Raw genomic sequence first — 16,371 nt, forward strand, 5'->3', positions numbered from 1 at the left:
AAATTAATATATATATGAATAAATGTGGAAAATCGTACTTAAGGGTATGCACAGACAAATTGCTGAGATACTATTCCTGGTGCACCAGTCTGCATGTGTAGGCACACTTGTTTGTTATCACGACTATTAAAGTAGTGCACACTGCCACAGTAAAGTTGTGGCATTAGCTCTAGAACGCGGTATGTTTCATTTGGGTCAGTCTGAGTTTAATAGTGTGCGAGGATAGTCAAAAGTGCTGCAAATTATACCTAAAGTTATCTACAACACAATATGGGTGACCAAAACGCAAACAGACTGGTGCATTGGGAAGCATATTTTACTAGCTAGTTTTCATATATCCTTAAATTAATTTACCCTAAATATTCTGTGTACCCCAACTTCTGGTCACTACCTGCAGGTGAGTTGATGTAATTGGGCCTTCTCCAGTGAACAGTGATGAGCCCAATTCTAGTGAGAATTTGCTCCTACCCAGAGAAAGTGTGTCTTCCAATGAGATCTGGGAAACTAAACTTTCCCAGAAAAAGACCCAGTGATTTTATTTTTTGCCATGGCAAGCTCTCAGGAAGCTGGGATGTGAGGAAAGCATTGTTTTATGTTTTCAATCCTTTAATTGAAACTCTGCTTTTATCATAAGTGGTGGAGCTCTAACAAGATAGGTTGATTCTAGCATTTTAATACAAGGCCGGCTTTAGGGCCTATTTCGTTCTGCCTGCTCTTGTGCACTGCACGCGCACAGTCATATCTGATTTCACATATTAAAGTGCATTGTGCCACATGTTAACATGCATTGAGTGAGCTGCCAATGCACAAGAACTGAACAAAAAATGGATATGACGTATTTTTTCTTACATAGCACACAGCACCGCATGGTTGTACATTACCATGCATTGTGCATCGCACAAGAGCTGTGCTGCCTTAGTGCATTGGGATACCATTCAAAATGAATGCTACTGCAACTTGCTAATGCATGAAAAGTGCAGTAACCTGTGTTGCAGAACAAACATATGTTTTAACTCTTAAAGCGGAGTTCCAGTCAGTTTTGTGTTTATTAATATCAGCAACTACAAAAACTGTAGCTGCTGACTTTTAATAAACACACACTCACCTGTCCCAGGATTCAGAGATGTACTCACCCACGCCATCCCTTCTCTGCCTCTTCTCTCCCTGGTGCCAGCATCACAACTGTGGGCACTAGACTGTGATAGCTTGCGGCTTCACAACTGGATGCCCACTGCACATGCGCGAGTCTTGCTGCGCATTCTCATTGGTCCGTCAGTCTTCTGGGACCTGTGTAGGTTCCCAGGAGACTGCAGGAGGACGGAGGGGGCTAAACTTCCAGCTCACTTTGCCGTGGCGAACTGAGCCAGAAGAGGGAGCAGGTACCTGTAAAAAAACAGGTTTCTGCTCCCCCTCCCCCCAAAAGGTGCCAAATACGGCAGTGAAGGGGGGGGGGGGGAAGGCAAATAAGCGGAGCTTCCGCTTTTGAGTGGAACTCCGTTTTAAGGTTAGGTGAAGGTTTAGGGCAGGTGTTAAGTGCAGATAAGGTGTTTAATGTCAGGATTGTAATAGGGTTAAAGTTATGTGTTGGCAGCTTGTTGAGTGTTAATTTTTGGGGTTAGTTTATGTTTAATGGTCTAGAGTGGAGATAGTTAGGCATTAGGGTTAGCTTAAAGTGGTTGTAAACCCTTACATACAGTATACCTACTGAACAGGCAAGCCTCATGTGATACACTGAAATGAAACAAATCCTCCTACATAAGTTGTGCCTGTTTATCTGTAGCCCTCTCTCCTCTACAGCCTTCTAAAACACACAGATCAAAGGTTGTTTCTCAGCTCCAGCAAGCAGGTGGCAAGGATATGACGCCAGGCACTGCAGAGCACATAGGTTAGAGCTGAGTGTAATCTGAGACCTGAGTGGAGAGAAATGGCACACCCCCTCTCTACAGAATCTCTTGGGAAAACATGCACAGCCGAGGCTGTCAATCACCTTCTGTATGCTGAAGGGGGCAGGACCATCTCTTGAGATTCTGTGGTGTTGGGATAACCTGTTAAAAGTGACTAATACAGATAGCAGAGGGAAGAGAAAGGAGACAGGAATCACACACAAAAAAGTGCACGGAAAAGCGCACAAAAACGCATGTTCATGGAATGCTAGGTGTGCACCTAGCCTTAGGGATAGATGAGTGCTCTACTCTTAGTTCACCACATCACCAACATGAGGGAATGCAGACCCCTGTTGCACTACGAATATGCCAGAATGAAACAATGAAACCCTGGCAGGTGTGCTATGCACCATGTATGCCTCTTAGATCTTAGTTTTATTTCTGTTTGCTTTATTTTTTAAATCTTTGCCATGTTTATCCTAAGCATGTTTGAATTCACTTTATTTTGACTCACTACCTACAGCCATCCACTGCTGTTTTGGTAAATGCTGTAAATCTTTCTAAAAGCAGTTTTGAAATGTCCTAGTATTAGTTTGAGGGTTCACATTTGGGGACTTCTTTTTTTAAATTCAATTTAAAAACAAATATTCTGCATGTAAATATATCTGTCAGATATTGTAAAACAAAGGTGACAGTCAAAACCTTTCTACAATTAATGACATTAAAGTGTGTTCATTTTTTTGCTTACCCGGAGTCTGTGCTGTTGCCACACAAAAGGGCATCCCTCTGGCCAGGCAGAAAATAGAAATTTTCTGTTGAGAAAAAGCACATTTTAATCAACTTTTAAACTTATTGAATGTTGAAATATTATTTGGGAGCTCTTGGTCTTGATCAGAATTTTACACATTTCTGATCTATTAAACCTCCACTTAGTCTCTCATGGAATTGTACTATACAGCTCCATGAATATCATGTATACCAAGCTGGATGTTTGCCATCTGTGTCCTTCTAGGGACAATTCCATTCATTTTCGGTTCTGTACAGCCCTCGGGAAGTAAGAAGAAATATCTCCAAAGTGAAGCAAATACTTTCTCGGACAATTGTAAATGAAAACGTTGTCCCCACTGGAAGATTTCCCCTCTGATCATGTAACAACTCTAAAATGTTTGTTTTACCGACACTTTTGTACAGTAGAAACAAACTCTCCTGTGCTCTAAAACCCAAAGGAGGTGGATGGATGGAACCAGAACTTGAAAAAATTCGACCACATTTGCATATGAGGTTGTGCAGCTCCAAACAAGGCTGGGGAAGCCCGACCAATACTGTGAAGCAAAGACAAAAAGAAGCGCAACAACCTTGCGCATTACCTCAGTAAACCAATTTTATTCAATACAAAAATATACTCACAAACAAGGAAGTATTTCAAGCATGTCAGTTCTCAAAGGAACTATGGAATGGTAAGACCTGTGCGAGTCCCATCATAGGGGTGGACACTCAGGGATCAGCTGACGCGTTTCGAAGGATGTTCCTTCTTCATCACAGCCTCATAGTTCCTTTGAGAACTGACATGCTTGAAATACTTCTTTGTTTGTGAGTATATTTTTGTATTCAATAAAATTGGTTTACTGAGGTACTGCGCAAGGTTGGTGCGCTTCTTTTTTGTTTTTGCTTCACCTTTGCCCAGTGACAGTGGTCACTAGAACAAATAGAAAGGGTGAGATTCCACAGCAGGGAAATAGACTACAATAAAAAAAAAAAAAAAACGATAGGAGTGTCACACACTAAAACAACAACGAAAAAAAAGTTTTGTTTTTAGATACATTTTAAGTGTGCAATCAGTTGCTACAGTATGTGCTTACTAAGGAATCAATAGATGAGCATCTCCCAGTCAGATTTGTTTTTGTTTGACTAAGTGAAATTCTAATGTCTATGGTGTTTTCACCCTGCTGGGGATGAGATCAGTTAGACAGGTTAGATAACCTCCAGAAAAACATACTCAAAGAGGTGCTGGCAGCTTGCACATGTAGTCAGATGAAGGAAAACTTCAAACAAGCTGAAATAGCTCCGATGAGGCAGCTCACACACAGCAAGGCTTCTCTCAATCGAAAATACAGAATAGCCAGATCAAAACCAGACAGAAGTATCCAAAATAATTTTAATTGTTGGTTTAATTGTTTTAAATGACTGTTTATATGACTTTTTATTATACTTTTTTCACTACCAAAATTTTTTGGGACTCTTTCATCCAGTTTGGGTCTGATGATCGCTTCTGTATTTCTACGTTTTGATACCCTTTTGGATTAGCTATTGTTTCCCCATGGATAGAGCCATGCTGGGGATGTCATTCTGCAGCTCCGGTCTTGGTCAAGCCAAGCTTATACATTTATAAGTCTCCAGTTCTGTCTCTGTCACCACTGTGCAATACTGTACATCCGAATGCCATCTTAAGTGTACAGTCAGGTCCATAAATATTGGGACATCGACACAATTCTAACATTTTTGGCTCTATACACCACCACAATGGATTTGAAATGAAACAAACAAGATGTGCTTTAACTGCAGACTGTCAGTTTTATTTGAGGGTATTTACATCCAAATCAGGTGAACGGTGTAGGAATTACAACAGTTTGCATATGTGCCCCCCACTTGTTAAGGGACCAAACGTAATGGGACAATTGGCTTCTCAGCTGTTCCATGGCCAGGTGTGTGTTATTCCCTCATTATCCCAATTACAATGAGCAGATAAAAGGTCCAGAGTTCATTTCAAGTGTGCTATTTGCATTTGGAATCTGTTGCTGTCAACTCTCAAGATGAGATCCAAAGAGTTGTCACTATCAGTGAAGCAAGCCATCATTAGGCAGAAAAAACAAAACAAACCCATCAGAGAGATAGCAAAAACATTAGGCGTGGCCAAAACAACTGTTTGGAACATTCTTAAAAAGAAGGAACGCACCGGTGAGCTCAGCAACACCAAAAGACCCGGAAGACCACGGAAAACAACTGTGGTAAATGACCGAAGAATTCTTTCCCTGGTGAAGAAAACACCCTTCACAACAGTTGGCCAGATCAAGAACACTCTCCAGGAGGTAGGTGTATTTGTGTCAAAGTCAACAATCAAGAGAAGACTTCACCAGAGTAAATAAAGAGGGTTCACCACAAGATGTAAACCATTGGTGAGCCTCAAAAACAGGAAGGCCAGATTAAAGTTTGCCAAACGACATCTAAAAAAGCCTTCACAGTTCTGGAACAACATCCTATGGACAGATGAGACCAAGATCAACTTGTACCAGAGTGATGGGAAGAGAAGAGTATGGAGAAAGAAAGGAACTGCTCATGATCCTAAGCATACCACCTCATCAGTGAAGCATGGTGGTGGTAGTGTCATGGCGTGGGCATGTATGGCTACCAATGGAACTGGTTCTCTTGTATTTATTGATGATGTGACTGCTGACAAAAGCAGCAGGATGAATTCTGAAGTGTTTCGGGCAATATTATCTGCTCATATTCAGCCAAATGCTTCAGAACTCATTGGACGCCGCTTCACAGTGCAGATGAACAATGACCCAAAGCATACTGCAAAAGCAACCAAAGAGTTTTTTAAGGGAAAGAAGTGGAATGTTATGCAATGGCCAAGTCAATCACCTGACCTGAATCCGATTGAGCATGCATTTCACTTGCTGAAGACAAAACTGAAAGGAAAATGCCCCAAGAACAAGCAGGAACTGAAGACAGTTGCAGTAGAGGCCTGGCAGAGCATCACCAGGGATGAAACCCAGCGTCTGGTGATGTCTATGCGTTCCAGACTTCAGGCTGTAATTGACTGCAAAGGATTTGCAACCAAGTATTAAAAAGTGAAAGTTTGATTTATGATTATTATTCTGTCCCATTACTTTTGGTCCCTTAACAAGTGGGAGGCACATATGCAAACTGTTGTAATTCCTACACCATTCATCTGATTTGGATGTAAATACCCTCAAATTAAAGCTGACAGTCTGCAGTTAAATCACATCTTGTTTGTTTTGTTTCATATCCATTGTGGTGGTGTATAGAGCCAAAAATGTTAGAATTGTGTCGATGTCCCAATATTTATGGACCTGACTGTATGAGTACCTTTAGAGCAGGATATACACAAAAAACAAAGATAAGGAAAGAACACAACACACTCATTAAATATACAAAGAATAGATGCTGCAACCTTCATAGCATGTTTTCCATAAGGAGTATATATCTCACCCTGCCACTCCCGTGGTTTCCATCCACTGAACCAGTAAATCAAATCATATAGGATCAGCAACAGGGTGAAGATGAATTGTAGAAATTCTATTCAGATGCGGTGTGAAAATAGTTCCAGAATGCAAGCAACACTAATGTGTTTCATAGTAAGGTCTTGTTTGACTGAAACGCGTTAGTGTTGCTTGCATTCTGGAACTATTTTCACTCCGCATTTGAATAAACTTTCTACAATTCATCTTCACCTTGTTGCCAATCCTATATGATTGGATACATTCATCAAATAATAATTACATTTCCTACAGCTTTCTGCCCCACTTCTGTGAGATGAATATATAATATATACAGTCATGGCCGAAATTGTTGGCACCCTTGATATTTTTCCTGAAAATCAAGTATTTCACACAAAAAAGGTATTGCATTAACACATGTTTTGCTATACACATGTTTATTCCCTTTGTATGTATTGGAACAAATATAAAACAGAGGCAGAAAAGCAAATATGACATAATGTCACACAAAACCCCAAAAATGGGCTGGACAAAAGTATTGGCACCCTTAACTTAATATTTGGTTGCACACCCTTTGGAAAACATAACTGAAATCAGTCGCTTCCTATAACCATCAATAAGCTTCTGACACCTCTCACCCGGAATTTTGGACCACTCTTCCTTTGCAAACAGCTCCAGGTCTCTCTTATTGGAAGGACACCTTTTCCCAACAGCAATTTTAAGATCTCTCCACAGGTGTTCAATGGGATTTAGATCTGGGCTCATTGCTGGCCACTTCAGAACTCTCCAGCGCTTCTTTGCCATCCATTTCTGAGTGCTTTTTGACGTATGTTTGGGGTCATTGTCCTGCTGGAAGACCCAGGATCTTGGACGCAAACCCAGCTTTCTGACACTGGGCCCTACAGTGCGACCCAAAATCCTTTGGTAATCCTCAGATTTCATGATGCCTTGCACACAGTCAAGGCACCCAGTGCCAGAGGCAGCAAAACAACCCCAAAACATCATTGAACCTCCACCATATTTTACCGTAGGTACTGTGTTTTGTTCTTTGTAGGCCTCATTCCGTTTTCGGTAAACAGTAGAATGATGTGCTTTACCGAAAAGCTCTATCTTGGTCTCATCTGTCCACAAGACGTTTTCCCAGAAGGCTTTTGGCTTACTCAAGTACATTTTGGCAAACTGTAGTCTTGCTTTTTTATGTCTCTGTGTCAGCAGTGGGGTCCTCCTGGGTCTCCTGCCATAGCGTTTCATTTCATTTAAATGTCGACGGATAGTTCGCGCTGACACTGATGCTCCCTGAGCCTGCAGGACAGCTTGAATGTCTTTGGAACATGTTTGGGGCTGCTTATCCACCATCCGGACTATTCTGCGTTGCAATCTTTCATCAATTTTCCTCATCCGTCCACGACCAGGGAGATTAGCTACAGTGCCATGGGTTGCAAACTTCTTGATAATGTTGCGCACTGTGGACAAAGGCAAATCTAGTTCTCTGGAGATGGACTTGTAACCTTGAGATTGTTGATATTTTGCCACAATTTTGGTTCTCAGGTCCTCAGACAGTTCTCGTCTCCTCTTTCTGTTGTCCATGCTTAGTGTGGCACAGACAGACACACAATGCAAAGGTTAAGTGAACGTCTCTCCTTTTTATCTGCTTTCAGGTGTGATTTCTATATTGCCCACACCTGTTACTTGCCCCAGGTGAGTTTACAGGAGCATCACATGCTTGTAACATTCTTATTTATCCGCAGTTGTGAAAGGGTGCCAATACTTTTGTCCAGCCCATTTTTGGAGGTTTGTGTGACATTATGTCGAATTTGCTTTCTTTCCTCCCTTTTTTTGTTTTGTCCCAATACACACAAAGGGAATAAACATGTGTATAGCAAAACATGTGTTAATGCAATACGTTTCGTGAGAAATACATGATTTCCTGGAGAAATATCAAGGGTGCCAACAATTTCGGCCATGACTGTACTTAATCCATACTGTGTCTTAATCTCCCTTAAATTATGTCCTACTTAAAGGGAAGATTCAGTCTTTTAAGGTGTTGTTAGACATGTATATATGTGATCTGTTTAGTCTAAATGATCCAATCAATGTGCATTAACATTTTAGAAACGTAGTAATCCTGTTTGCACTTTACTATTCATTTTTCTCTATATGCATGTTTATTAGTGTGCTCAGAATGATTACAAACAGACTTGTATGTAGTTAAATTATCTTGTCTTCATTCAATCCAGTTTGTATTAAATTAAACCATCATTTTATAAATTTTCACATACTGCTTGAATTTGTACTTGAGTCCATTTTGCAAATAGCCCTCTGTACCTCTCTGCACAGCTGCACTTGACTGGGAGAGGGAGGAGCAGCACTGTAGGCCAGTTATATGGTGCATATAACTGGGCTACATCTGATTTAAAGAGAAAAAATGGGCAAAGTGAGAGATTCTTTTATTAGCTCAACTCCTGACCCACTTATACTCACTTTTTCCAAACCCCTCTTCTGCTCTTTTAGATGTATCACTCTCTATGATGATGTAATTAAGCCTGACCAGCCAATCACCAGGCCAAAAGAGTTACAATAGGAAAGGACTGACCCTCTAAAGCTTGTGTAAGCTTCAATAAATTTTGTGTACGCTTCGATAATATGAGTGGAGTGGTGAGCTAGTAAAAGACCCAACTGGCAAAATGGCAGACATATTTGATATCTTCTAAACTGCATACATTTGTTACTAATACCTCTTAAATGTATCTACAATGATACACATGTCTGCTTACATGGAAAACAGATTATCCTGCTGAAGAAATGTAGCCAATTACTCATATTGCTTCAATATAACCTGCTCAGTTCTAACTGTAAACACAAAATATGTTATAGAGGTGTTAACATGCATACTTACTTTCATTTTGGATGTATTCTTCTTTGTCAAATGGATTTAAAGTTATGTTGATATAGGAGCCATTCATGCCATAAGAGGAATTGAAGTAGGAGGTAATATTTGGTTCGTATTCTGGGGGCCACCGTACACATTTATTCCGTAGATGTCCCATGAAAAGCTGCAGTCCTATTAGTGCAAACACACTTAGACAAAACACTGTGAGAATCATCACATCCGAAAGCTTCTTAACCGACTGAATGAGGGCGCCCACAATGGTCTTCAGGCCTAAAAAAACAGGCAAGTGGTTATCGTAGGCCAATAAACAGCAGAAAACATGTGCCCTATAGAAGTATTGAAATTCCATGCATCAGCCTAAATAAAGTTTGATGTTCGTGAAATTGTGAGCTATGGTGGGTGTTTAGCAAGGGTAGAGATGAAAGTATTAATGGAGGTTATTTGGAAAAAAGTGAGTGATAATGGATGCTGAAGATTTTCATAAGAAATAAAGAATTATGCTTGTTTTGTAAGAAAACAAGACACCTTGAGTTTCATGCTACGGGTGATATCTAACATATGCATTCATTCCTGCAGCCTAGACAGTACATCTTCTGACAATTTTATAACATACTCAACATTTTTGCAAAATTACAATTAATAAAGATTGTCATGATCGTATATTATAAAACTGTGCCCAAGTTTTAGATGCCAGTATTTATCACTGTTTTTCTAGAATAAAATTTCCCATGCAATGCCCATGTTTTCAGGAATGTACTTTTTCAAAATTCTTTTTTTTTCTTTTTACTTTTGGACTTCTTTTCTTTATTTCTTTTCTTTTTTGTTTGATTTTTTTAAAGAGAGAAACAGCAATGATGATTTTTCAAATTGAGCATGTAATCATAACACATAGCATTGTCGGGGATGTAGAGTACATTTCATGAATTAAACAATCAGAAAGACATTCACATATAGGGTTAGTTGGATGGGAAACAGAAAAGAAAACGAAACAAACATCACACAGGCTGGGTATTTATTGCGATGTCCCATGCAAGAATTTTGTTAAACTCCAAGGCTGATTAAAAAAAAAAAAGAAAGAAAAAAATGAAAAGCTTCAAAATGGTTAAAAGCACAAAATCGTTTGGAAATCAGGCATTTGCCAAGTGATTTGTGCTTTTGAACTCATCGATTGTGCTTTCTTGCATTGCAATGGCAAGCAACGAGGCTTTGGGCTCAAAGTGAGATCAAAGATGAGCAAAAAAAGTGAAATCAGCCTACGTGTTTAACCTGTCTCTCACCTGGAATGACTGAAATTGTTTTCAATGCTCGGAGAACTCTGAATGTTCTCAATGCTGAGACATTGCCCAGGTCCACAAACTCTGTGACATATCTGTAATAGGGGAGTTCACACACAAACACAATGACAGACACAAAGAAACAGTTGGATGTACAAAGGGGCCTAACACCTCACACCAATTACTTCTTACCTGGAATTACAGAAATAGTTTTCAAAGCTCTTAATACTCTGAAAGTTCGAAGAGCTGAAACATTGCCTAGGTTTACAAATTCTGTTACATACCTGTAGGATTAAATCAGAGTTATTCAGGATATCTACAAAGGTCTTCCATTTAAGACCTTTTTTTTGGTGCTTAATTCAAAACCACGAATCACTAATGAATATAAATTTATAGAGAGTGATGGGATTAAAACCATGGCGGCGTGGTCAAAGTCTAGCTACAGTTTTTAAAAGCCAATTAGGAAAGTATTTTGCTGGGACTACAATAGCCCTAGCATATATATATTATATACGGTAGCTGCTAAATTCAGTGGGGCAATACAATTTCTGTATTGTTAACTCCACCAACGCCATGTAGGATGGGAGTCCAAGTGCAAAACATATATGGGCCTCAGGAAACTCTGTTAACTGACTGAAGTGGAAATAGCTGAGACAAGCAGTCCACAGCATCTAATATACTAAATCACATCCACTTTTGTATGAATCTGGCAACCTGGCAAGTGCCCGAACTGACAGTTCCAAGCCTAGGCTGGAGCATTAAGATGGGACAAGTCTTTAATTATAATAACGTCCATCAAAAGCCTAGCATTTTTACTTCTTTGATACTAATTTTAAATCATTGATTCCTAGGGTGTATTTAATTATATTCCTCTTTGCTTCTAATGAATATAATCTTTTATTTATGCGTACCTATGAATTAAGAGCTTGATATTTGCTTTAACTTGTCAAAAAATTTTTTTTCAAACATCAAATATATATAATATACAACTAAGCAAACTTTTTTCATATACTATATTCAGAACAGGGCATTATAATACAGTATCCATGCAACAATGTCACCACAGTTTGTCCTAAAATTAATATAAAAGCAAGAGATTTGCTAAACATTCTTTTGTGTGAGTACCTAATGGTCTAAAATGTACTGTATACTTTTTTTATTTGCATGTTACAAGGGACTTTTGTCTATTGTAGTTGTAGTGACCTACAATATGATATAAAAGTTAGCTGACATTTTTAAAAAATGTACGTCACTTCATCTATGAAAAAAATAGTTGATTCAGAATTTTGTGGCATTGCTACAGTATAAAAAATTGAATGTAATGCATTGCAGTGATCCTGCTGTAATCAATACAGTTATTAAGAGTCAAACCATGATTAAATGGTGACCAGAAGTTATATTTCTATGTGTAGTTAGTCATTCTATGTACAGTGGTATAGTTGAACACACCTGGGTCCTTTGTATGATGTTGCCAAGAACCTGAAAACTTCAACTACAGACCTACAACAATCTCCTAACCACAATATCTCACCCTGTAGTAGATGTACTGAGCCCATTACCTCCTGTATCAAAAATGCCCAACCTCCTTCCACATCTACACTACTGTTACCTCCTTTGCCCTCCAACATGCACAGTATGTCCCATATCTTTTTGGAAAAAGGAATTCGCTGAACACTTTCTCAAGCTGAGATAAATAATGTTACTTGACTTTGGAATCCAATAGTGAGGTCTTTACATACCTTCGTTATATATAATTAGGTGTGCAAATGTCTCAGGTTATCTATGATTTATAAATTATATAGTCACATCAATGCAAAGAATGGCATCAGTCTCATCAGAGGGGATTATATATAAAAATTAGGGTTAAGAAAACTGGAGGAAAAGTTTCTCTTCTCATTCACAAAAAGTCAACTTGCAAATTTTGCAGCATAAATTTCAGCTGGAACTGCAAGTAAAGTGTCTTTCTTAAATAGTGTGTTTGGTTGGGCACGTTTTTACTAGTAAGAGGTCTTTATAATGCCATAAGATTGCAATAATTCTTGAGTTCATAAATTGTTACCAAAATGTCAACAGGTGAACATTTTTTTAAATATTTAAAATACCGGTATATATATTTATGGCATGAAACACATGTGACGTTATGCTCACTTGACATCAAGACAAGAAATGAGGGGAAATAGTTTATTGAGACAGAAATGCACTAACAGGAATAAAAGCCTCACAAAGTTTCTAAGCTTTCCCCATTCTCCTAAAAAAAGATGTTTGCTGCAACCTCAGTCTTGTTGGGGAGAATTTTCCTCTCTTCCTGTCCCACCCACTTCTTGTCCCAAGAAGAAAGTAAGGGGGAAATTTCCAAATGGAAAAATAAACAGAGGTTTTAAACTATTCTCACTTTATTCAAAACAGAAATTAAATTTTGTCTTGTGTTGGGTTACTTGCAGTTATAGTCTTTCCAGTGGAAAAGTGCAGCTAGAAAGATGTTCTTCTAAATCATTGTGGAAGTTACTAACATTCTAAATATTAACTTTTCTTTTACTTAGTAACTGCTACAGTCCAACACTCTCTTGTCATGGACACAAGTTTTCATATCAATTTCAGTATTAATGAATTAGTATTAGCATATACTTCATAGAGAGCCTAAATCTTACACATTACGCATGCATAGAAAACTACAGATCTATTTATGCCTGTCTTTTATGTCACTTTGAACTATTTATCATTTCTTTGTTCACCTGTTGCTGTTAAATATTATTTATAAATCAAAGAACCAGTCAAAGTAAAATGACAGAACCAGTCAAAGGAGTAAGCTAAAGTGCGAAAAACATGAATAAATTGAGATTAATATTTGAAGAAGCTTGAATTTCTAGTCTGTAGTCTCAGGACTAAATATATTTGGATATATGTGACTGTGGGGAAAGTTTCTTTGCTTCATACAACTAACTTACAGTATACTTCAGAGATCATACTGGAGGACACTGTGTTCAGCCTGTCTTTAAGTTCTATCAGATTAAAAAGTCTGTTAACACAAAATGTTAGGTTGCACTCCACAGGAAAATGCAATGAAGTCTAAAATATCTCAAGTCCTATCAAAGTATAATGCTTACATTCATATGTGTGAATATCATGAATGGCCTTTGTTTAGGGAATCTGTTGGTTTACGATTAGTTATATTTATAAAGTGCTTTTTTCAGCTTTTTCACTTTTTACATAGTTTTCTGTACTGATAAAGTGAATATGTGTCCAGTCTATGGAAATGTAAGTGTTTACATATTTCAACAAATAAGTGAGTTTTCAAAAACACGCACTCAATGACCTCCCTAGCTGCTTGTACTGTGGGGCAATTCATTCACAAGGTTTATAACAGAGGCACTGAAATTGCAACTCATCTGCCCCTATTATCCCTGGCAGCAGGGGCTTGGCAGTCTGCCAGACTTCAAATGTAAACAAACAGCAGGTGTTGTAAGGTGTTTGGAAATAAAGTGTACTGAACCTTATAGTATTTGTTGTGATCTGAGGATGAATTATTTTTCAATGCCTGCAGCTACAGAAGTCAGTAAAGGCTTGTTTTAAAACTCACTGTGTGTTTAAAATATGTTAAGAGCTAAGGTTACAACATTTTGGTATATCTTATAGTGATGTTTTGTGATGCTTAAAGTTGAATGTCAGACAGTTTTGATAGCAATAGATACAATGAGGAAAGAGTAAGACCTGTATCAAGTTTTATTGCTGCCTGTGTCACTGAAATATTCCCTCACTTCCTGTTGATTTAATGGGTGTCAAAACAGGTAAAATCTTATCAATGGAGACACATTTTAGCAGAGTAGATAAGGATTTGAACCAGAGTAGATAGGGTTTTTTTTGCTATCTGGGTCCCCACTGGAAAGATGGTCCCTTCCATCCAAAGTGACAGGTTTCAAACAGGATAGGAAGAGAAGGGAAATCTCCGCAATGGGAAGACATACAACTTTTAAACCTGAGAGAGGTTCTAACCCTTTCCCATGCTATCCAAAACTGGAAATAAAAATACTTTGGCTGGAACTGTAATTTACCAACATTGGTGTATTTGAAATCTAACTCTTTTACAACCTAACTGCCTCGAAGTACAATGCAAACAGACGTATAAAGGAAGTGGAGGCTTTAAATGTGGCACTTCCAAAATGCATCACTACTGAAAAAACTACATGCTGTATCTACCAATCTCACTTCTTTCGCAGCATTACATTTACACCTAAATTACTTTTCTGCTTTAACAAACTGAACTCTACTTCTTTGAAGCTGTGTGTTAAGGTAATAAACTTGAAATAAATAAAACATAATAAATACTTACGCCATGACAATGACACTGAAGTCCAGCCAGTTCCATGGATCCCTCAGGAAAGTGAAACCTTCTAAGCAAAATCCTCTTGCCAGAATTTTTATTAGAGATTCAAAGGTATAAATCCCAGTGAAAGTGTATCTAAAGTCATAATATGGAGAATGTTTCACATTGGGTTATAATGGCACAATTGTGGTAAGGATTTGGTGTAGGTTGGCATATTACTTACTCTACATTCTTCGTCCATTCCGGGGGATTACTCATGGTCATGAACACACAGTTGGTCAAAATAGTGCACATAATGAGCATGCTGAATAACGTAAAATGGAGTTAAGGAACATTCCATATAAAGGTAAAAAAAGTGTACAGATATATGCAGAAGGCAAGTAATCCAGGTAGCAATCATTTTTGTGTGTGTTGCAGGATCAAAACTTTGCCCAGCTGTAGAAGCACAATGCAAATGAAGGTCCACACAATTATGTCAAGAATTGTCAGAAGAACACCTTGAATTGTGAGGACTTCCCTTGACTTTATAGTGTACAGGCATACTTAATATGAATCTGTGGCCAGGCTTTGAGCAATCAAGAATTTACATTTTCTGTACTAGCAATAAATGGGATGAAGCCCTTTTTTCTCAGCAGGTCAGCCCCCTCTGCTCCTCCTCCCAGCAGCCTTCCAGCCTTTAAATCTGTGATGTGAACACAAAGCAGGAGCTCTGAAAGGGGGAGCTTTAGAATTAGAATATACCATTAGAATATACCTCCCTGCATCCACCCACTTCTAATGGTGGGCACACATAAAATGTGCCAAATAATATTATAAAATATATATGCCGAAGCATAGGGGCCATTCACCCACTGGCCACTGCAGACCCTCATGCTTTGGCATATATGCTATTTTTTCAACTGTGGATGAAAAATCTCATCCAACAGCACTGCACACACCTACTTATGTATTTACTTAGAGCAAGACCCTGTTGCTGTCAGAATAAACAAGTCCGTGCTGCAGCTGAATGACATCCTCAAAAATTTAATTAGGGACTCATCAACGCAGATGTTTTGCTGGGGAGTAAAAACATCTGCAAATTTCTGGTTAAGGTAATTTACGGGGGGGGCAAATTTTGTGGAGCTGGTCAAATTCAGGCTCTCCCCAAGGACGACACAGTATGTTGTCATTGAAATGCATAAAACACATTATACTCTCATATCTATGCCTAGCCATGGCAGCAGAGAACATGGGCATATGATGAATCGGGTCTGTGGATCAATACAACTGCAATTCATTTTTTTTTAGTAATGCCCATGTTGAGGGTTAAGCCCATAAAAACTTCAAATTCAGAAACCGTAATGGGTTTCCATGTGAATGGTCTGGCAAGGTTTGAATTTTCGCTGGCGGCAATAAACTATTGTGCATATAAATTGCTTTGATCCACAATCAATGCATACACATCTTCCATGAAAAACAGCTCCAAAAAATCAAGGGGAGTAGTTAAATTTGCTGTTTCCACCTGAGTTCCGGGTTGGGCAGTGAATGGGGGAAATAGGGGTGCTGCAGAATTTGTGGGCTACCAATCGGGATTTGCAAGCACATCCGGAAGGATACTCGGGGCTCTATGGGTCTGTGTGTGAATTCTTGTTGGCTATGGGACACTACTTGTGCTCGCCACCGCACCAGCTTGTACTGCACTTATGGGACTCACCACGTCACCAAGTTATATTGCAGTGCTCATTTCATCTGACATGCTCAGAATCCTATAGGCCTCTTCACT

General features: G+C 38.8%; 1 protein-coding gene across 4 annotated transcripts in view; it reads right to left on the minus strand.

Moving 5' to 3' along the window:
- LOC149470815 (sodium channel protein type 2 subunit alpha-like) overlaps positions 1 to 16,371 on the minus strand; it is a 214,232-nt gene that overhangs the window by 116,569 nt on the left and 81,292 nt on the right. For 2 of the 4 annotated variants that reach the window (XM_089660166.1, XM_089660153.1), the window contains exons 4-8: positions 14,833 to 14,922; positions 14,616 to 14,744; positions 10,292 to 10,383; positions 9,021 to 9,284; positions 2,632 to 2,695 (exon numbers count right to left, since the gene is read on the minus strand). In XM_089660166.1, coding sequence (XP_089516292.1) covers positions 2,632 to 2,695; positions 9,021 to 9,284; positions 10,292 to 10,383; positions 14,616 to 14,744; positions 14,833 to 14,922 — 639 coding nt within the window. Of the gene's footprint in view, positions 1 to 2,631; positions 2,696 to 9,020; positions 9,285 to 10,291; positions 10,384 to 10,480; positions 10,573 to 14,615; positions 14,745 to 14,832; positions 14,923 to 16,371 lie in introns of all 4 variants that reach the window. The other 2 variants (XM_089660173.1, XM_089660159.1) reach the window with 1 other exon arrangement.

Source organism: Staurois parvus, unplaced genomic scaffold (assembly GCF_062004578.1).
Source record: "Staurois parvus isolate SC_StPar_1 unplaced genomic scaffold, SC_StPar_1.0 ptg000031l, whole genome shotgun sequence".
Taxonomy (NCBI): Eukaryota; Metazoa; Chordata; class Amphibia; order Anura; family Ranidae; genus Staurois; species Staurois parvus.